The 23,228-nt window shown below is 43.0% G+C and overlaps 3 protein-coding genes across 5 annotated transcripts in view; 1 reads left to right on the top strand and 2 right to left on the bottom strand.

The window, feature by feature from the left end:
- Window positions 1–180: 180 nt before the first annotated feature.
- mgst3a (microsomal glutathione S-transferase 3a) lies at window positions 181–2,247 on the bottom strand. The gene is made up of 6 exons (XM_068738282.1): window positions 1,990–2,247; window positions 1,544–1,669; window positions 1,346–1,419; window positions 1,135–1,192; window positions 824–896; window positions 181–713 (listed from the first exon to the last, which is right to left on the bottom strand). Exons 2-6 carry the CDS (start codon window positions 1,658–1,660, stop codon window positions 574–576), a joined length of 462 nt encoding a protein of 153 aa, XP_068594383.1. The 5' UTR covers window positions 1,661–1,669; window positions 1,990–2,247; the 3' UTR covers window positions 181–573.
- A 4,743-nt stretch (window positions 2,248–6,990) lies between these two features.
- LOC137866179 (leucine-rich repeat-containing protein 52-like) lies at window positions 6,991–19,149 on the top strand. The gene is made up of 2 exons (XM_068701911.1): window positions 6,991–8,030; window positions 13,211–19,149. Exons 1-2 carry the CDS (start codon window positions 7,382–7,384, stop codon window positions 13,528–13,530), a joined length of 969 nt encoding a protein of 322 aa, XP_068558012.1. The 5' UTR covers window positions 6,991–7,381; the 3' UTR covers window positions 13,531–19,149.
- A 3,337-nt stretch (window positions 19,150–22,486) lies between these two features.
- LOC137866199 (protein zyg-11 homolog) overlaps window positions 22,487–23,228 on the bottom strand; it is an 8,550-nt gene continuing 7,808 nt past the window's right edge. For all 3 annotated transcript variants that reach the window (XM_068701940.1, XM_068701941.1, XM_068701942.1), the window contains one exon: window positions 22,487–23,010. In XM_068701940.1, the coding sequence (XP_068558041.1) occupies window positions 22,829–23,010 (182 nt within the window). In that variant the 3' untranslated portion in view covers window positions 22,487–22,828. The remainder of the gene's footprint in view (window positions 23,011–23,228) is intronic.

Below are 23,228 nucleotides of genomic sequence, written 5' to 3'. Positions count from 1 at the left end.
GACGGGTGATTTTCCTTTTGCTGTTGGTTTTGAGTCCAACAGCTCTGCAGAGATATAAATCCAGCTGCCTCGACAGGTAATGTGGACTTTGAACAATCGCTCAGCTTAAAAGAAAAGAAAGCCGCGCCCTTAAACAAACGTTGCTCCTCATTCAATAAATACCCATTCAACACCCAATAAGACAATTTATAACCAACGTATAATGTTTAATATCATTCATATCACCAGCCAAAACCCCGTTTACAGTACAAGACACAAAAATAAAAGAATTCAAAAATATGAAATATATCTTATGTCTTGTGGCCAACTACTTCAGAAATCAGGGTGCAGGTGAAAACGCTATCAAGACAAACTGACAGATCGTGCATGTAGACTACACCCCAGCAATTAGCCTGAAGGAGGAATGTAGTCTACCTGGAGAACTGGTCAGGTCACTTGACAACAGGAATTTCACCTGGCTTCAAACGTTAAATTGGTCAGAGTTTAGCATATATGTTGCAAAGTATACGGGTTATGTAGCTGCTTTGATTACAAAGTGAATGACTAGGTGAGCCCACCCTGAGGACTTTGTCATTAGCAACAGTGAGTGTTAGAGAAGGGATTCCTCATTGGTCGCCACCAGCCAAGCAGGGTGCGGCCGAAGCAGACGGTTGTCATCATCATCCCGAGCAGAGCCACGTTCCCAAACGATCCCCACCTTCTTTTTTTAGGATCTGAGGGCGATGAAAAGTATTAAATGGTAATTATAGCACATTGGCAACCTGCTTTACGTTACAAAAGCAGAACATGCAAATGAAACATGAACTGCCCAACAGTTTCTTACCTCCTGTAGAGTACCCATGTGCGTACACCTCTCTGCTTATGATCCATACGACTCCAAGTCCACTGGTGAGACGCTGTTGTAACCAGACAGACACACAAGCAAAAGGCAACACACTCATTTATGACAGGATTTTAGAATTAAATAAAAATAAAATAAGTATACATTTCTTTCAGAAACCCTGCATATCGTTATACTAGTTTTAAAACGGCATTAGGCCGACTTAAGTTGTGTGCTTTAATTGCTAAAGATTATATATCCATACAGGTACGCCGGTGCTGAAGAAGTATGACATTGCAAAAATCAAAACTTACCGGAGAATGCACACCACCAACTGCCAGGCAGAAAAGAAAGGAGGGGAGGATTTCCAGGCTGGTGAAAGGTTAACACAGCAGGTTTACTTTCACCTCCATTCCCCATATTATGACTCACGAGCGTGACATTGCGCCATAGCGTGGCGCAATGTCACTCTTAATTAAGGGTGCAAATCTGAGTTGCATTGCTCACATTTCAGCTCATACGTACGTGTTTTGGTGTGCACGCTGGATGCAGTTAAAAATGTTTCCAGTTTCTGGGTTGTCACTGTACATCTGAGGGTACTGCAAGTTAAGACAAGTTTATTTGTATAGGCAATTCAAAAGTGCTTTACATGAGCCACAAAAAGACACCGCTCAAGCATGGAATATATATACATATATATAAAAACACCAATGATCTGCTCACGTCTATGTTGTACTTCTTGCGGGCTTTGCCAACTTTAATGGCTAGATGTGTAACCATCGCTATGCTGGCAACGCCAGTCAACACCACATATCCGTACTCTTTGGAAAGCACAACCATCCTGGAAATCTTGAGAGAGGAAGAAGAACAAAAGCCGAATTACTTCAGAGTTATTCCCAAAAACATGTGCGTATTTATCATTTCAGCTTTTGACTCAGTTTGACAGTAATGCCTCTTGCTTTTTGAGTTTAGCCTAGCTCTTAGTATAAACAAATGATGTATATATTAGACAAACAGGAGAAAAGAGGGTGTAAAGAGCACTGCGGAGCGCACGGGCGCATTGGAAGCAAAAGGTCAAATGAGGATACGAGCGACGCCATAGACCAACAAGTTTGAGAGCAGACGTGCAGAAAACTGACAGAAGCATACAATAATAAAAAAAGGTTTACCTTAAAGATATAGCGAGTGTGAAAAACAGGGCGACTGGCCGATGTTACTAAAAGTTTCCAAAACCGTACTCGACTGCGTTTCCGGGTGCGTCGTTCTCTTTATACATCCACGGTGTGCGTAATGCGTAAAGGCTTACGTAACACTATGGTAACACAAACAACGAGGGCGTGTTGTGTCCGCCTGTGAAATACTACGGTCTGTCGTTTTTTGAAAAGGATTTTCTCCTCAAACTTGTGTTGTCAATGTCACGAGAACACCCGGTTCGCTCGCGATACAAAGTGCTCCACAGAAACGTTTCCTCAAATAATCAGTTCCATTTTTCTGACATGCGCACTAGACCATATACTGAACTGTAGCGTTACCTGGCAGCCAGCTAAATAGGGGACTCCCCTCTGATAATGATTCAGACGTAAAAACATAACTGTTAATATTTGCTTGCTTGTGCTTTCCATTTCATACTACTTTATACTTCCACTTTATTTCACCAACAAATATGTTTTACTCCACTTTTTTTTTTTTTTTTACAATCTTATCCGAGTTACTTTAATGACAAACATTTTAAAAACAAAACATATGTTGGCCTTTTTAATACATGATGCACTAATATAGATTCAACTACCCAACAGTATATAAAATGTATGAAATGATAGCGGCTCACCCACGACTGCATCAATAATATTGATAATACACTGATATAATATATAATAGTATAAACTTACAACAGCATTTTTAAGCACTATAAGACATTTTGATCCTTAAATTAGCCTATGTTTAAAGTTAGTCCTAACAATATGTATTTTTACTTCAGTGAGATTTTTTAGTATAGGCCTTTCACTTGCAAAGAAAAACATGTAAGTTGCTCTTGAATTAAATTATTTAAATTGAAATAGTTAAATTAAACTATTCTTTGCTTTTTTTGCGAATAGTTTTACTTTAACAGGGTTTCACATTTCATTTATTATGAACATTTATCTTTGCTTGAGTAAGATCGTAGAGTGGATTATTCAATATGGTTAATTATAGAAGATATTGCTGATATAAAGTGAGGATTTGTTTCATACGTGATACGTTATTCCCCTTTACCTGTCAACTTCTACTGCCTTTTTTTTTTATGACAGACATTTTCACTTGACATGGCAAGAAAAGCACAGGTGCAAGTAATGACATTAATGATGACTCCATCGAGTAAGCCGTGCCAGTGAGTGCGTTCACAACACCAGGGCTCTGATCCTGGTAAACCTAAATGGAGGGCTGCCAACAATCTGCCCCTGCTTTGAAGTGACCAAGGATCTCAAAGAACAAAGTTTCCTGTATCACATATCAGGTCAAGTTGAGGCATGCAAAGCCCTGTCAGTGGTGTCTCTTGTTCAGCAGGCCAAGAGTCACTTCTACACTGTCGTTACATGTTGTTCTTTTGTCACTCAAACAACAATTTGGTGCTGAAGTGATTTACAAAACGGGTCTTATGAATGCAGATTAACCATAAAGATAAATATGCAGGATGAAGGTAAAATGTGACTGACATGCTCTAAGACGAGGGATTAAAGTATGCCCAGCCTCTACATTTTGCAATTCATCTGTCTGATGTAGAATGACAGTGAACAATGTTTGAGGTGAATCAAGGCCATGCTTACGCAACAGGGCCACACAGCCAGAACTGGTTTTACTGCCCGTATGTAAAGTTGTTGTTGCCATCAGGACCATCCTGTTTGGTTAATTATGTAGTTCGTATTTTTATTCTTTGCCCCAATAATATACAATTTCCCCCTTTTTGTTTTCCTTGAAGAGGCTTTTTGTCATCTTCTTCTGCAGTCTGACAGTATCATATTGTTCCAACTATGAAGATATTCAAACCTAATATTCCATGTTGTATATGGCACCATTCCGTTGAGTGGAAATAGTCTAGATGTCTAGACGTATTTCATATCTTTGGCAACTTTGTGATCTTGCAAATGTTTGACATGTGTGTCTCACCTCTGCGTCTTCATGATGTCCTCAGGGCTCTTTGGGTCACATGTCCTGCAGGTTAAACAGTCTCTTGTATGTAAAGTCTGTTGGGGGTCTTTGACTATGTGTAAGCTTTATTTCTATTGCTTGTAGTCAGGTCTATGTTAAAGAGAGATTCTCATTGTTGGGCCGTTTGTCAAACATTTACAAATGTCCTCTTTATTTCACCCGACTATTCTTCCACCAGAGGCTCATAAAAGGTTACAAAGGGTTTTTAGAGGGAGTTATGTGTCATCTCTTTATCATCTATGAATCTCTCCTTCATGGTATTACTCTGTCAGTAATGTCAGTATGGTCTAAATCATTTATACCGAACCAGTCAGTGGGAGTCCAGTCAGTCTCAGCTAATGTTCGGCTAATAAAGTTAGCAAAAGACACCTCATATTTTTCTACATAACACCACGGTCACAACAAACCGATGAATACGGAGGCATCAGGAAGATCAGAGTCCCTTCAACCGACATATGGAAACCAGACCTGGTGCTGTACAACACACTACACAAACTCTCACACACACACACACACACACACCTGTTCGTCCAAATGCCTCGCATGCTTCTCTCCCCATCTCCCTCTGTCCCCGTCTTTCCTCAGCGCTGACGGCGATCATAATCCACGAAACCAAAGTCCTGTTGGAGCACACTGGGATGAAAACTTTGACGGTGTGACCAAATAAAGTAGGTTATGAGCGTTTCACCAGTTGGTACGAGTGACACATTAACATGCTCACACGTGTGGCAAATATCAGGTCGGTATTATGAATGTGGAAACTGAGGAAAAGCAGATGAAGTCAGATATTTTCACACCATTTTGGGGACACTTTCATACATGGAAAATACATGAAATCCAATGGGATGTGCTTGTACTACATGCGCTTGTTATTCTGTAACATTGGAGCATAAATAAAACACAACTTAGTTCATCAGTTTGCCTGTAAAGCCATAACTTGCCACCATTTGTACTGTAAGAGCTGTTTAAAAGTGTAAAAGTAGCCTGAGTGTCCGTCTCTGTGTCCGTCTCCCTGTCTCTACAGGTGAAAAGATGACTCTCTCCGTCTCCGTCCTGCCGTCTCTGACTGTCTTCCTGCTGGTCATCGTGGAGCTGATCCCCTCCACCTCCAGTGCCATGCCTATCGCCTCCATCATCATCATCATCATCATCACCGTCATCAACACGCATCACCGCTGGCCCAGCAGGCACACCATGCCCGCCTGGATACGCAAGGTTTAGGGTTGTTGTTTTTTTTTAGCATCTTTACCCGTGATGATTTAAGAAAGTGTTGTGTGTGTGACTGAATAATAGGAATGCGTCCGTTTGTGTCTCAGGTCTTCATAGAAACCATTCCCAGCATGATGTTCTTCTCGACGATGAAGCGTCCCAGTCAGGAGATCCGGCAGAAGAGGTTGTTCCCCACCGACATGGACGTCTCCCACATCTCAGGCAAGGCTGCAAATAAATGAATGATACATTTGCTTTATTAGTAAAAAAATGAGTCAGGACAGACGTCAGTGTTCTCACACAACACACACACACACACACACACACACACACACACACACACACACACACACACACAGTTTGAGTTGATCTTTAAGATGAAAGTTCTTTGGGTTTGAGCAATGCTTAAGTGAACTCAATGAGATAAGAGTGGGCCACTGCTTCTTCAGAGGTTCAGTAATTAATTAATTGGTGCTTTATGTGTCCTCAAAAATAATAAAGTAAATTGAATAGTCCAATGCATGGGTCATGGGTAATTACCAGACAAGATGCAAACCATGCATCCGAAAAGAAAGTGTATGAGCTGTTTTCCCGCTGTGTAAAACATTACCAAGTGTTCGTCACTAGATGTCCTCATGAAGTCACTGAATTTCCTTGACACAAAACAGCTGTGTGGATTAGTTCAGTCCACAGGATGGCAAGTGTGAAAAAACCATTAGGTTGTGCATGCCTACGGGCCTCCTGCTCTATTTTTGACACCAGGGAATGCATAGAGGGAAAAGATTCCACCTCATTGTGTGAGAGAGGAAAAGAGTGAGCGGGGGTCAGTGTGCAGCGGGTGGTTGACTGTCGACTCCGGGTAGTTTCTTTCACGGACTGTCAGCGGCACATCTGTCCTCCTCCTCCATCATGCTGAGTCTGATTCAGCACTTCAACACCTACACAGAGAACCAAGAATAGACTCAGGACTCGTACTGAGACCGGAGTGAGGAGGAAATCAACTGCTGCCTGAGACCACCCTGTCCCATCTCGTCCCATCATCCGCTGGCTGCTTAGTGGGTACGGTTGAATTTTTTTTTGGTGTGGGGGGGGGGGGGGGGGGGGGGGGGTTGGCTATGGCTGATATGTCAGACGTTATTAAAAAAGCCTCATTGCACATATAGGTCTGAGTGGTGTAGATGGCTGCTCGGGATCCCCCTCTTAACACATTGTTATCACTGCCCAGCTGTCTTGTTTCCAGAGCCTAAAACCCATGTGATCTGATCATACATGCTTCCCAGGAGTCAGGTGCACCTGCTTTTGTTCCACCTCCACACACACACACACACACACACACACACACACACACACACACACACACACACACACACACACACACACACACACACACACACACACACACACACCTGCGGCAGGCTGACAAAAGGTATACAACACACATACCCACGGACAGATGTTTCCATACACAGGATTCACATACAGCACACACTTCAGGCATAATGTAGATCACTGTGCCTGCAGCTGGAGCATCGTAGGTCACCTTTTTTTACTTCAGGTTCCTAATAATCATGCATCCCATTCATTTTGACTTTATTCCCATTAGCTCTGCTGCCCAGAGATTCCCCTCTCGCTTCAGCACACTCCAAAGCGTGAGATCACTCCACAACGCACTCCCACCCCCACCCGCGCGCAGTTTAGTGCGCCCCCCCCCCCCCCATTTTTGGATTCAGTTTCGGAGAGCGAGAGGATGGCAAACATGTAGTGCAACAACTGACCGTGACCACTGCAAGCAGCACAGCATGAGAGGACGTTGTGCGCGCTTAGTGTCTGAATAGCTTTGTTTCGACGGGAGAGACACGATAGATAGATAGATAGATAGATAGATAGATAGATAGATAGATAGATAGATAGATAGATAGATATACTTTGAAACAGCATGAAGGCGTATTGTTGTCAAGTTCCAACCAGTGGATGCGCGCCGGATCCAGAACCAACGACAGGATGAACTGAGACATTGCGCGCAAGAGTTTTGCCACGGGCAGGCGTTAGGTTTGACCTCTGTGGAAATGATTTCTGAGACAAACAGCTTGGTTAGGATGTATCAATGAAGAATGTGACCGCGCCTGACTCTCTCCGAACGGGGTGGATGAAGCCGTCGGCGGTGTCATGCGTCTTGCCCCGCAGCCAAGCGCGCAACCCTTGCGGCTCATAGTTCTGCTCCTCTTCACCGCGGGGGTGAACCCATCCCCGGTGCTCTCCACGGGCTGCCCGGACAGGTGCGTGTGTGATGACCAGCTGGTGGTTCAATGCGCTGGGCAGCACCTGACCACCTTCCCGGTCAACTTGCCGCTGGCCACGCGGCAGCTCATCATCTCCAACAACCGCATCGTGGAGCTGCCGCCACTTGCGCTCAATTACCTTTCCGATCTGGTGTACCTGGACTGCAGCAACAATTCCCTTACGGAGATATCCGAGTCCACGTTTGGGAATCTACGGAAGCTGGCCTACCTGGACCTCTCCTTCAACACCTTGGTCCGGATCGAGGACAGGACGTTCGGACCCTTGGCGAGCCTAGTGATGCTGAGGATGACCGACAACCCGGGGCTCTCGGAGATTCACCAGGACGCCTTTGTGGAAAACGCGGCCCTCCAGGTGTTGGATGTGAGTCGGAACAACCTGACGGTCGTCAACATCACCTCCCTGATCGCGCTGCCCGCCCTGCGCTCGGTGGGGCTCAGCGGGAACCCGTGGAGCTGCGAGTGCGACAACGAGGACCTGTGTCTGTGGGTCCACCTGGAGGGCTTCAAGTTCCAAGGTTTTATCAGTATTACATTCTATTGTATTCTAATGTCATATAAGGTGACATAATCACAGCACGACCGTTTTACTGTTGCTAGTTTCCTTATATCAAGTGGATAGGCCCCAGAGAGCCAATCACAAAATAGGGCTGCTGCTCCAGTTATTATTTATTAGATAATACCCGGTTATGTTTCAAATGTTGGCCTTTTGCTGGTGGCTGCCCTCAATAATCGGCCTGTATCCCATAAGATGAAAACTTATTCCGCACTTTCCATAAAAGAAATGCAGCTGTAGGACTTAGCACCAAGTGTGTTATGAGGACATCTTAGAAATAGTTATGAAAGAGAAAGCAGACCAATTAAAAAGCAGATAAAATAGAATGCACGTTTTGACAATGCGTCCATTATAAAGGGTTTATACGTTGTAATTAATGGTTATAAATGGTTGATAAATAATTTACTAATGCACTATATATCAGTTATGAGCCATTAAAAAGACAAAGAGGCAAAAAAATTAGCTATAAGTCTCGATGACCTCTAAGGCCTCTCACTCGATATGGAATGTTTGATTGTGTGGTAGTTTGATTAAACCTTCAGAAAATGAAACAAAAAAGAGCAAAACTGAATTAATAAAGGTCTTAAAACCAGATTTTGACACAGGGGCCCTTTTCGAGACGGGGCCTTTGGTGATAGTTTAGTACTGGTCGGTCATACAGCCGTGCTGTTCATCCTCCTTCAGCATTCAAAATATCAGCCAGAGTGAGTTTTCACAACTCAACCTTAAAATAGTTTTTTCTAATGATTTAAAACGCATTTATGAAGCATTGTAAAATATGTTTTAACCATTTATGAAGCCTACACAAACTCTTAATGAAGGGTGCTCTATTAAAAGGTGGCGCCAATTAAACTTATAAAGAGGAAAAGGCTGAGTTAAAAAAAAATAACATAGCAGTGAAAGTGATTCCTAACAAAATGGCAGTAAACGTCTCCCTTAGTCCCCCGGAATGCTTCCATGCTGATAATCTTTTCAAGCACACGCAGAACCCTTACTGCTGGATTCCCCTCATATCATGTTACTAAAAAACTCAAGTCTGCACCTTTTGAGCACACGCAACACATAACATCATGCCGTCATCACCCACACTTCTATGATATTATAGCTGTGGTAAATGCAGTGTGTCGTGCAAAAATATGTGGAGAAGAAGAGTATACATGTATGTAACGGAGAAGTCTGCAAAGTTCGACCTTTGCTCAGCTTTCAGAGGGATGAGATGTGCGCAGGTGACGGCGGTGGAGCGTGACAGCATTCAGACTGTCAAATGGCAAAGAGAGGGGAAAAGAAGATCGGAAGCAGGGAGCCATTCGATTTCTCTTCTGGCAACCGTGTTCATTAATTCAGCTCCGCATCCTGCAGTTTGGGAGGAAAACAAGACAGTCATTCATCTTGAAATGACTAATCAATCTCTATTTCATCCAGCCATCCAGCAGACGGGATTTACTGGATCATAGTTGCACCATCAAATATCGATTTGTTATATCACTGTCAAGCTAATCGATGTTACTGACGTTCAACAATCTTTCTTACTTTGAGCTATTATGCTCATGCTTTGGTGTGGATGTGTCACTATGCAAAAGGGCAGCTGCTATTTATAGTGTGTCTTACTGAGCAAGGAGCCCGTCATAATTCTAACACCATAGCTATAATACATCCGCCACGCTTACTAAAAAGGCATCCCCTGCTTCTCTCTAACACACACACACACACACACACACACACACACACACACACACACACACACACACACACACACACACACACACATACTATAGTTCACCACAGTCCCTGTGTGCATCTTTGGCCGAGTCCAAAACGAGTCCTGCAAGAGCTGTCCTATTTTCCTGCAGCTCTCTGCCTTTTGTCTCGCTTAATTTGGAGTGGAGCCTCTTCCAGTGGCAGCTGCCAGCAAGGGAGAGGATAGCTACTCACACATTTTCTACCTCGGTTACATATACACACACACACACACACACACACACACACACACACACACACACACACACACACACACAGTATGTCCATCTCTATCCAGGCAGCTTATTCTCTCCTAAACTGAGTCTCGGGAAATAATATTTGGAAAGTCATACACACACACACACACACACACACACACACACAGAAATTCACATACACATTCACTGACTCATGTATTTAGACACACAACCCCAAATAATACACACTTTTTGTGCTTGAGGGGGAAAACAGAAGGATAACATTTGGGAGAGGACTGTGCTTCAGCTGCGAGCTCTGTCTCCGATGCCTTGTTAACTCTTGTCCGGGTCTCACCTGGTTCATGCAACACGGCTCGCTTGTCTCCTCTGGTTAGGGAAATGCATGGCAAGCGTGAGAGCGATAGAGCTTCGGGAAGGAACCAACAGATTCTCCTCTGTCTCGCCTTCCTGGCTAGATTAACACTCTTTCGGTTGTTATATAAGGAGAGTGTCTAGAAATAGAGCAGAGTGTGCATGGGGGACGGAGGGAGGGAAAGCCCTCTTCTTTGATGCCGGTCTCGTTGGGGGGAGGGGGGGGGTGAAGCCAGAAGGGTATCCTCCCTCGCTGTCAGGCGCACGCACAAACACTCGCAAGGACACACGCACACACACACACACACACACACACACACACACACACACACACACACACACACACACACACACATTAGCAGAGGCATGAAGATGGGAAAGTTAAGTCAAGTGGAGGGGGTTAGTGCATATATTAAGAGGGAGTGCATGTGTGCATGCATGGATGTGTGTCTTTGGTACGACATATTGTGTGAGTCAGTGCGCAGCAGCAGCCGTTGAGAGGATCAGAGTCTGCTTTGAGTTCTCTGTGTGGTAGATGGAGCTTAGAGAGGCCGACCGTCCTCGTGTTCTCCAGCTGCAACGCTCGCTTTTCAGATCTGCGAGCCACAGAAGAGCTCGTCTGTGGATAAGAGCGCAGATGTATGCACTGAATGAATCGAACGTTAGGAAAAAAGTGCGTTTTTGTCGTCCCATTAAATTAACTTATCAAATGATTTGATTGAAAGCTACGGCATGATCGCTCTCACCCTCTGTCAAATCACACCTCCCACCAGCCTGAGTCAGTTATTAACACCTTAACGCCACGTGTTGCTTCTGAGAGTGCATGCAAACTAGTGGCGGAGAAGTAAGCGATAGTTGGCCAAAAGTAATGGTTTGGATAGACAGCTAAAAGAGGACAAACAGTTGAAATAATTTGCCGAAAGTAATGACTAAACAGTTGATATAATTACCTAACATGAATGGAGAAACAAGTGAAATAGTTGGTTAGAAGTATCTTATAGAGGAGCGCCTTCATAGTAGAGTGGTTACAGCACATTTTGTGCAATTATTGTGTGTGTGTGTGTGTGTGTGTGTGTGTGTGTGTGTGTGTGTGTGTGTGTGTGTGTGTGTGTGTGTGTGTGTGTTTCTGAGATCACGTTGCAGCACAAAACAAGAAATTAGTGATACTACCCAAACAACAACACATCTATAACATTATTGCTGAATTATTTGTGAAAGACTCTAACTGTGTAATACAAGAAGTATACAATTATTCTGTCATGGTTCAACTTTTCCCAGAATACCTTGCAGGGTGCAGAGAGTCAAAGCAGATCCTACAAATGTCCCCCGTACTCCTCAGTTCCACATGTGTGCACAACATATGCCAGCACAATGAGGATGCATATTTCAAGGCTGTTAGTGTAGAAATAGAAAACTGTTCCCTGTGCAGAAACTTCCAAGTCTTTTGATCTCCCCCAGTGGGACTTCCCCCGTTGCACAAAAGCTTTGAAAAACCAGAAGCCAATTAAAAACAGCGGTCGCATTGGAGATGGCAACACCGTTGTGTTGTGCTGTGTTTCTGCTCGCGGTAACAAAAAGACAGGCTTCAGGATTGTTTGCTAGAAAATGCCTCTCGTCAGCAGCTGCAGAGCTCAACATCCATCATGTGACGCATTTGACTGACGGGCCTTTTTGGAATTGAAAGAGAAGGAACTCAACATTTTATTAGGATTTGTGGATTCCAGCAAAGGTCTTAGTCGTAGTCGTACGCGGTGCCTGATGATGAGAAACCTTATTATCTGTCGTTTCAGGCAGACACAAAGGCCCAAGTCACTTTCTAATCCTGTGAGGGAAAAGGAGTTTGAATAATTCATAATTCAATTCTGCACCAACTCAGGACTCCAGTACACGTGAGGCTATTAAAACCTGGTAGTTTCCCGATAAAGTTGTTATGCTAGTGCAGTTTTTTTTTTGCATTTAAGTCTCTCGGCTGTGTGAACCTCAATATGTCATATTATCAGCTCAGTTTGCTGCCACTTACGATTGTTATGTAAAATGATATTAAGTAATATATGAATTATTTATCAGGCGGCTCTGTTTAATGCCATATGTGTATTTTCCTTGCAAAGTTATTTGTGCATCAATATGGCTCTCACAACATAAAAGGATCCTTTAAATGATAATAAAGAGGTAGGATAATTATAGTGCATATGTTTGCTATATGGGAGTAAAGTGGCTTTGTATTCTCGAAGGAGAGCAGCAGTTAAATGCACTTGAAAGGCTCAGAAAATATATTTCTCAGTTGGCTTCCTCCTCTGACGGGGTCCTACACAAACACATTATATTCTTCCAAAGTTAAAACTGTTTCAGTTATTTCCCAAGGAAGTCTTAATAGATAATATCTACAGGTGTTTTTGTTTTTGTCCCCCTAAACTTTCATTTTGATTGTTGTTTATTTAGTATTTAATGCTACAGAATATTTTAGAGGGGGTTTAAGCCAACTTTTCAGGGACATTAACATTAATTACGTCTGCATGTGGTTTTCTTGCTTTACCAAACAAAAGCACTATTAAATTCATGTGTATCAAGAATGCCACTGTCCTGGATTAATGTCATGATGTAATGCAAACCCTACACACGCAGTCCAGATCAAGATGACTCAATAGTCTGAATGATGCCACTCCAGGACAGCTGACCCGTTTATAGCTTGTTCTGTATGGGGGGGGGAAATGCATATTTGTCTCCAGTGCACTTCAGTGTTCCAATTTTTGACATTCCTAACCAAATATGTTAATGTCTCCTTTTGAGCTATGACGAATCCTTAATCATTCCTTCTTGATGTGTGCCTGTGTGACAGATGAGGGCCAGACGGTGTGCGGCTCGCCTGCTGACATGCAGGGCCGTCGTCTGGGTGAGGTGGGCATCCAGCTACGGACGTTATGTCACCAGACTCTGGGCTCCTGGGACTACCTGTTCTTTGTCGTCATCGGCTTTGTCATCTTTGCAGCTGGCACCGTGTCGGCCTGGGTGATGGGCGTCATTATGGTGCTCTATGAGCGCTACATCAAGAAGAAAGACGAACAGCTCGACGTGGACGACGAGGAAGAATCTAGTGAGACCTCGCGAGCCAGGAGTGACCATGGCAACGGGAATTTGCAAATGTCACAAACTGTCTAAAATGTTTAATCCCACTCTGCCCATCACGGATTCCCACAGTGCCTCCTGTCAACTTCCAGGACTGTCATGAAGTCCAATTACACTGCAGTCCAACTGAGTGTGTTTAACAGGCTCAGCTGGCTCTGAGAGAGAAAACGAGGATTCAACAGAGATGTGGAATGTCATACTTCTCTTGTGTAGTGGGCTTTCAGGGGAAGTAACACACCTTCTGGCTGCCATTGTGGAGGTCCCCCTGCATTTGGGTATTACTGACAGTGTATGCAAATGTCTGACTGTGCTATATGGTTTATTACTTTGTCATATTTGAGTGGGATTCGGTCATACGGGGTGACAGAGGAGCCCATATCAGCTGGGCTGGGTATCTACAAGCCACTAGCTGGTCTGAACATTACAGAATGTTTTAGCTGGTTATCAACTCATTTTGGCTCGTGTAACAGTGTCAATGTTCACATTTAACAACTTCAAAAATTGTTTCACATTTTAGGAACTTTAACTGCTCATCTAGCTCTAGGCAAGACAGCGAATGAGAGTGTTTCCCAACATGTCCAGCTATTCTTTTAACAAGCGTCTGGGTCCAGCTGTGACCAGCAAAGGAGAAACAAGCTTGTCATATGATGCAATTTGTTTTGTACCTATAATGTCACAAGTTGGATAGTTGCACCTGCCGCCAATCAATATGACAATCTATTTCTAGACCCTACTTAATTAACTTTGTTTTCACACCAAAAAAAACAAATCACCAGTTGACCTCCATAATGGCAACACACACAGTAGGAGACTCAGCTTCACAGCCACTTTGTGAAATTTATTCAATGTCATTTCTACTCATTTCTACTGAAAGGAGAGGATTCAATGCATTCATACGACGCAGTTTTATCAGTGTAGATTAATAAATGTGTGCACATGCATGCACACACTAGTGTGTGTAACATGGAGCTGCACGTTTGACTGAGCTTCTGCAGATGTGAGCATCTTTGGTCCGGTGATGCGTGGTTTTGTGCCGATAGTCCACCTCCCTCATCCAGTAGCCCAGAAACAAACTGCAGTCGAGGCATTTGTGTTGAAGATCTGTTTGTGAAGTTGAGAGCCGGCATGTGCCAACTGCTAAGGTCTGGTTTGGCAGCGGGCCCTGCTGGATGGCAAGTAAAGAGGAGAATGTAATAATTGATTTCTGCTTCAGCCTCTCTTTGTTGGGTTTGAGTGCAGTGTCCTATTTGTTTCTGCATGCACAGTTGATGCACCAAAAAAGCCTTATGAGGTGTTTACAAGCTAATTCAATTCATTAAAGGAAACAGGATTTTCATAAGAAAAGATCCTAAGTTTTATCATTTGAGAGTCATTCTTTAAAAACATCCATACTCCTACTTTCTCAGTATGTGAGTTGCACTTTTTATTTACACGTTAAAATGTGTGAATTTACAAGGACTTTACTCCAAACCTGATGTTTAATGAATTTACAGTTTTAGAGCAATAAGACAGATAATGCCGTCAGGTAAAACAGGGACCCGAAATCATTTCAGCCCACAACGATAAATATCAACACCTGCTCTGTTTTGCCTCCAATTTGCAACATCGTAGGCCAACAGTCTATGGTCCATAGACTTTCATATTTTCGGCGTACTTGGCGGCTGTACTACTTCACTTTCCACTGGCGTTGACTGTTACGAACTTAGGAAGGAGCAGGAAAATAAAATCCTTGGTGGACTAGAGGAACCATTAGGTAGCTGCTCCAATGTGCCGTTCTGTGTGTGTGTGTGTGTGTGTGTGTGTGTGTGTGTGTGTGTGTGTGTGTGTGTGTGTGTGTGTGTGTGTTTTATCTGTACAATCAGTTGTGTCTTAGAATAATTGTGATACTTGTTTTAAGAGAAACATTGAACTTTTGAGGGATCAGAGAGGGAGGGCATCCTCTCACAGGGATCGGACCACCTGCTTTTCCCCCTCATTTTATATTGAGCAGATTTAACTTTTTACAAGTTGTATTATAACAGCACAGCGATGCAGCCACTGTGTCACCTCACAGCAAAAGGGTTCTGAAACAGGCCGGCTGGTTTGGGCCATTCTGAGTGGAGTTTGCATGTTCTCCCTGTGTCAGTGTGGGTTTTCTCCCGCAGTCCAAAGACATGCAGGTTACTTGTCGGTTGCCCGTAGGTGTGCATGTGAGTGAAGATGTTGTCTGTCTCTTATGTGTCCGCCCCGTGATTGACTGGCGACCTGTCCAGGGTGCGCCCTGCTTCTTGCCTAATGTCAGCTGTGATTGGCTCGATCCCCTTCGCGACCCTGTAAGGATAAGCGGCTACAGATGATGGATGAATGGCAATGTTATTATGAAAGTGTGATGTTTGATGGATGTATGCAAGTCCTATTTACTGTAACGATGGTAATATCTTGCAGCTGCGCCAGCAAGGTAGAGAGAAAAGCACATGTGTAGCTAATAAAATGAATGATGGTTTAATAGATGATGGCTAAATTTAATTTAGTTCCTTGAATTTCAGGTTATTTTGCATGCTGGCTCACTGTCACACTATCATGGCTTACTGTGATACTTGAGTAAAACGGAGCCATTCGTAACGTTATGAGTAACACCTGTGCTTTTCCTACAATGACAAGTCAAAATGTTAAAAACGCCTAATATTGTGGCATTATATGACTTTTGCTTATTATAAAATGTGGTGAAGATGGAATGGGTGCACACAATCTGTTGTCTTACTGTAATGTGACCTGCAATACTACTGAGAAACCTTTCTTCACACATTTACTGGCGCTTGTGTGTGTGCACATTGTTGGGATTCGTCCAAAATGAACTACAAATATAAAGTTATTGGTTTCACTAAAGAACTAACAGTACATCGACAGTGCACCACACGTGCTGGTTATTAAGTGTCGAGTGTTGAATGCAAAAATAATTTTCTGCTTTGACCATTATCGACCCTTTTTCAAACCGTTTGACTGAAAGCACTGGTGTGATTAATAACATGGCTGCATTCCATTTAGGTGTTCAGGTTCCTGGTCTCATGCATCATGACAAGTATTAATTACACCTGTGCTGTTCCTGCAATGAAAAGTCACAATGTTTGCTGTGATAAAAATGTCAATTGTGGAGTTTTTCCCTTTTGCAGTTTGTGAAAATGTGGTGTTAGAAAAAGGCAGTGATTATAAGTGTAATCACTAATATAAGACAGTGAGGAACTAATCTCGTGTGTATGTCTGTGTCTTGCACTCCCTCGTCATATAAGGGAGTGATCTTGACTCATGGCAGTATGCATAACTCTGCATGCACCAACCTAAACATACTTACAGGCATGACATACATAACTGGATGCCAAAAGTGTCAATGCAAGATAGTGACCCATGTGCTGTACCTGTAAGTTGCTACTAAAGCAGTATGCTGAGATGGCTTTGGGTGTAACATTTGCATGGGTACCTTCAGTATGTACAGAATGCATTGCATAATGTCTACGTCTATTGAGGTCTGTGCAGTGAACTCTTATCTATAGCTGCACACGATACAGACATATATGGGTTAGTCGTGTATGGTGTATTACATTCTGCTAAGCACACCGATTAGGCCATGTGATGCCACAGGCAAGGGCGCGGCCTGGAAATAGGATAGCTGGTTGCCCTAATACATGTCAGCACTGTGAGACAGATGGAACGACAAGTAATACACATGTACGTAGTTGCTGGTCATGTGTTCTGCACACAAGGCAAACACCTGGCTCTGAAAACTCTCAGTATTGACAGTTTGTGCTCTATATGGGCACTTGGAGGTACTGTACAGCAGCAGAAGATGCTGAGCTTAAATAATATACTCAACGGATGACCTTAATATTCTGCACTTTTTACTCCCCCACACTGCAAACCCAGAACATATTCAGGCACATGTATGCATGTGTTCAGACACACGGAGACAAAAGCATCAGTTCTGCCTCCATAATTGACTCAAACACAAATCAGCTCTGGGTACAAAGTACTGTGTGAAAGCTCCGAAAGAAGTGCTCTGTTCTCTCTACCGCTGCATTACTCTCACTAACCGGAACAGCATCTTCCCACATCATCAAAACCATAAAGTTTAACATTTAAACGAGTTAGATGTTTTGGTAAAGACGCTTGTTAGCTTTCTTGCTAAGGCTTTCTTGTTACAGCCAGTATAGCCTGTTAGCTTAGCTTAGCATAAAGACTTGAAGCAGGAGGAAAAACGTTAAACCGTTTGATCAACTGTAATTCCAATCAGGAGAGAGACGATTCAGATGAAGAAAAGATCATTTGTTATTAACAGATGGTATGTGATGATAAAGTCTTTGGCGCTTGGCAACAATAAAAGTTATGAGCGAGCTTGCGTGAGGAGTGAACAACTGTTTGAATGAGATGTATGATAAATATGCTACGGGCTTAGGCATGCAAGAGTATAGTCTTCCTGACTGAACTTAAGCTAGAGCTTCATTTGATTTGCATCGATAAAATGCAGAGCATTGCATTGTGGGATTGTTTTCACAAACTAGTGTGCATGCCATACGTTTCTGTTCTGTTGTTGTTGCAATGTTATGCAACTGATTAGCTTAGCTTAGCATAAAGACTGGAAACAGGGGGGTCTCAAGCTTATTTAACACTGTCTTATCTTGTTTGTTTAATCCACGCAATATACTAAATGTAAATGTATCTGAGGGAGTTTGTGAGAAAAAAAAAGGTTAGGCTACCGTTGGGTGACCGTTAGCTGTTTCCACCTGCTTCTGTCTTCATGCTAAGCTAAGCAGAAGCTCCTGCAGGCGTGTTTCCTGCCTGTGGTTGTTTGCACCTTTGTGCGCATCTACTGAGCTGAAGGCCAACAGGCCACTGTAAAATGCCCACAGATGGGAGATGTGACATAAAGTCAGAGCGGCTCTAACCGACTGTAATAGCCCTCTGACACATCTGCTTACAAACACGCTCACTCACACCCAAACACACCCAAAATAGGAAGAAGATCCTTTAGTCACGGAGCAGTGGTATTACTTCAAGAGACCGGTGCTTGGGAAATGGGTTATTTCAAGACCATTCCATCATAAATCACGGATGGATGACAGCACCAGATGGCTGTCAGACAATCAAACCTCCCAGAATGCTGTGCTAAACTGAATCATAAAGGAACTGCTGCAACTTATATTAAGTTAAATACATGTCCTATGCTTACAATTGTAAACACACAGTGTGTAATGAGTCCTCCTGCTTTGCTTTAATTATTTGTGATTTCACATTTTGCCCACACTGAAGCACACGAAGGCAGACAGGATTAAAGATATGCCTGGTATTCATCGGAGGCCAAAAGTGACTTTTTAACAGTTTTCTTCGGAATATTTTCTCTCACTTTCTCTGTTATTCTCACTTCAGATTATCATCAGAAATGATTTTTTTCAGCTTGATTTGTTTCAACTCAATGAAGTTATTATGTTGGATTCTATGTTTTCTATTGGACCTGATAAAACAAGCCCTGCTCAGCCCTCCTCTGTGAAAGTGGCTATTGATTGATGGTGAAGACTAAGCCCCTGCCTCCACATGGCAGAGAGAGAGAGGGATGGTCCTACTGCTGTTACATATCTGCACACAGGCTCAGGGGCCTGCCAACTCTGTATCCTTCCCCAGCAATAAAAGGTCATTTGAGAGGAGATGGTGTGTCCTTTTGTGCGTCACAGTTGTGCCTGGAGAAGTGTTTTTTTTTTTTTTTTTGTTGTTACTTTGTCTTGATGTTCGACCTCTCCTTCTGCTCTTTGAATGTACTTTCCCCCTGTGTTGCTGTCCGGGTATTTAGAAGGTTAGCAGGTTACTAATTAGCATCCAAGTCAAAGATCTGTATGGCGGCCTCATGGTCTACACCGGGGCCTTGTTGACTCACAAATGCAAATCTGTGTATCAGCAACTCTAAACCTGACGAACTCTTTATTTTGTGCTTTATTTAATCCATATGTAGTGAAGAGCGCTCCCCTAATGCAAGTGACTACAGTATCATCATGTGTAGTGTTGGTGAACGCAAGATCTTTACACCGGGGCCTTGTTGACTCACAGACGTAGCCACACAAATGCACTGCAAACTCAGCCCCACGAGTGAACTTGCACATGCATACACACTCACAGCTGGAGATGTGTTGCATTGTACATCAGTGTATTCTGGGTGCCCAGACTAGTTCACGATTATGTTAATCCAATGGAGCTGGCTGCAACAGTGAGATAACGAGATGCTTACTCACACTAAGCTCCAACTCAAAAGCAGCACAATGATTATTTGAAACTGAGACAGGGAATCTGCAAATTGGTCTAAGGTATTTTTGCACAAACTATCCTGGAGCATGAAAGGGTCTTTAATTTCCTTTGACTCACTCTGTTCCTCTTATCTCCAGCGTGTCTCTCTTTATCCCTCCCATGCTTAATATATCTCTAGACGAGATATTTTTGGCCATAAATCCTATTTTTGCAACTGTCAATTTCCCTATAGACATCTGAGCTCTAAATCTATCTCTCTTTCCATGGCTTGTTCTCTTAATGGAATAGTTTGACATTACAGGAAATGTATTCATGTGCTTTCTTGTCGAGGGTTAGATGAAGACTGTGTGGTCTGTAAGGGGAATATGAAGCTACAGCCAGCGGATTAGCTTAGCATAAAGATGGGAAACACAGGGAAACGGCTCGTTTGGTTTGGTAACAAAATATGTCTATCAGCACCTCGAAACCTCACTAATTCTTTATTTCTCCTTTGTTTAATCCATACGTGGTGAAGAACGCTCCCCATAATGCAAGTGAATACAGTATCCTTATGTGTTGTGTTGGTGAACGCAGCCCCAGGCCTGGCTCCTCCCACAACCAATTACCTAATTAGCAGATTATATAAAGCATCTGTTGGCCTGTGCTCACTGTTTTGGCCCCTGTCCTGGCTGGAGTTACAGGTATGTAATTAAAGCGATCGCTTCACATGCACAAGTCAGCCTTTCTACACTACACACATTGACATGCTTTTCATCGTGCTGACTGTGCATAGTGTGGTCGAACCCCGTTTTTAACCTGTTTACCTTTTTGGGTGATCCCATGTGTTAATGCCCCCATACAGAAGTTGTGAGGTGGTCACAGTATAAAACTGTATACTTTTAGTATGCAGCATGGTGAGCCTCGTTAATCCCAGTTTCCCTTTTGTAGTTTTACTTGCTGCTGTTTTGCTCCTCGGGCTATCATTTTGCCTGTGTCGTCAAACCAACTGGGTTGTTTAATTCTTGTATTAGTTGCCCTTCACTGAAGCAGCGTCTGTTGTTGTGAGGCTAGGCACCTGTGGTGAGGGCCCACACACTGTGCATGGGACATTCCCTTTACCGTTTCAATCATTTAATTTGGCCTTTAATATCCTTTCTTCCCCAGCAGCTGCAGTCTTTGTCTATTTAATGATTTTGATTATAAGAAAACATTTGGTTAATTCTAAGAATCACATCTGTCTTGGGTCAGTAATGAGTCCATGCCTTGTGTACTATTTTCAAAACGATTAAGTTCATCATTGTCCCCATATTGCCGTTGCTGCATGTAGAAAAAGTTAAAAACTCTTCACCCTTGTAAAGGGGTTTTGTGTGTGTGTGTGTGTGTGTGTGTGTGTGTGTGTGTGTGTGTGTGACAGTTTATTAGAGCAGTGACTTTGTGGAGTGTCTTCTAAAATCAAAACTTGATGTTTCTGAATGTTTTTGTATAAATTAAACTAGAAATCCGCTGATAAGCGGTCAAGGTGTCGGGTGGAATTGGCAACCTTTTGGTGCAGAGCCAGGCGTTCCATTTCCCTTAATTCTTTGCTAAACTAACCTAACCTGTTTGATTCAGCTACAATATGTACAAGCATGGCTTGTTAAATCCATGCAAATGGTGTAAAACCACCAACATGTGGTTTTACAGTTGGGTTACTTGCTGAGCTATTTCTGGGTTGGAGCAGTTGCTAGTGACCACATAGGCTCCAGGAAGTCGCTGCTCATGGTCCAGACACTCGTGCACATAACCTCCTAAATTGAGACCGTTAATCATCTGTTCTAACACTCAGCGAGAAAGCAACAAAGCGTATTTTCCTTAAGTGTTGAAACTCTCAAAGTTCTTTCCTGTCTATTTGATAGTCTCTCCGCCTGCCCTTCTCGTCTGTCACTAGAATATTGATGGTCTCTTTGAGCCGCAAACTTAAGACCTGATTAAGGAAATGCACACCACTATTACCCTTTGGCTCTTCTGTTCACCCGACCACCTCACGTGTTTTCCACGTGTTCACCCGACACCAGTGCAAAGTCACCATGCGCACTGCAGCTGAGTGGCATTTTCCCACACTCCTCTTTGCCTTGAACTTCATACGGTAACACCACACCATGTTCACTATAGGCTGCTTGACCTTTGATCCCATCAGATCGGTTGTTAAATGCTGACCCTGGATCAGTTTAGCTCCTTTCTAACATTACAATCTACCACAGGCTAACCTGGCTGAATCACAAGCACCCGAAGATGCATTTAGTAGATCCTTTCTATTCCTGTTGGGGGGGAAGGGGGGGACTAAAAATGTCAAATGGATTTGACACTAGAAGTTGGACATGGTGGTAAAACCCAAATATTCATGAGAGGTTGTTAATCGACTTTTCAGAAGGATTTATTAATAGGCCAACTTAGAATAGACTCTATGCCTACGAGCAGTTTTCCAGCTGTATTACATAAAATATAATGAATTCAGCATCGAGGATACCAGGGAGGAGAGAGGGAGAGAACTTCCCTCAGCACAGAAAAGGTAAACACAGCAGATTCAGGTTGCTTTGGTATATCGCTATACTGCTACTATCATCTTGAATCTAAACGTCTGATGACTGAATATTTTACATAAACGGATCTTAAGACCAAAAACAGCCCTGAAGCTACAGTACCAAAGCACCCTCTAGTGACTAGTGTTTGTTACATGCATGATTTACGACACAAGCTTTAGTCTCCAACGTCAGTTTATTTAGAACATTTTTCTTTTTACAATCAAACTTTTTCCATACTAAACAGCCTCAGAATAGAACAAATATTAGGACTTTATATCCTGTCTGTAAACGTTTTTGCTTAAGGATTCATGAACAGTTTAAAAGGTTCCTCCTGAAAGAACTTTTTAGAACCAGAGATTGTACTCTATATAAAATACACAGCATTTACTCCATTAAACTTTAAATTCAAGGTGACTGACGTGAACTGTCTGTACCCAACACTGAATCTGAAACCTCACGTTTAGCAGATTTTACTCACAGCTGAACGACAAACAAAAAGGTCATTCGTTTTTTTTTTGCACGTTTTGTCAAGAGTTTCGAGACTCCGTCTGTTTGTCGAAGGACCCTGAGTGACTCTGGTGTTTCTCTACGACGCGCAAGATGCTGTCCGACAGTCCTTTAACGTCGCTGTGTGTGTCGGGATGTGCGGCCAAAGCCCTCAGAAGTTCAGTCACGCCGTCCTTCTCCATCATGCCGCTGTAATGTGAAGCTGTAGAAGATGGAGAGACGCGTTAAGAACATGAGGGACATGGAAGCTTCCAGTGATCGTCTGCCATAACTTGATCATTAATACACTGGAGAAGTCTCCGTGAATCCATTTCATAAGGTATATATTTATTGTGGCAAATGTACTGATGAAAGTGACATCATCAAAATGTAGAGGGCGGCAACCAATGATTATTTTTGTTGATTAATCTGCAGATTATT

Source organism: Cebidichthys violaceus, unplaced genomic scaffold (genome assembly GCF_023349555.1).
Source record: "Cebidichthys violaceus isolate CVI_PGR_0920_01 unplaced genomic scaffold, fCebVio1.0.p SCAF_8, whole genome shotgun sequence".
NCBI classification, from domain to species: Eukaryota; Metazoa; Chordata; class Actinopteri; order Perciformes; family Stichaeidae; genus Cebidichthys; species Cebidichthys violaceus.
Note: the sequence above shows the minus strand (reverse complement) of the source record. Positions and strands in the feature narration are given on the sequence as shown.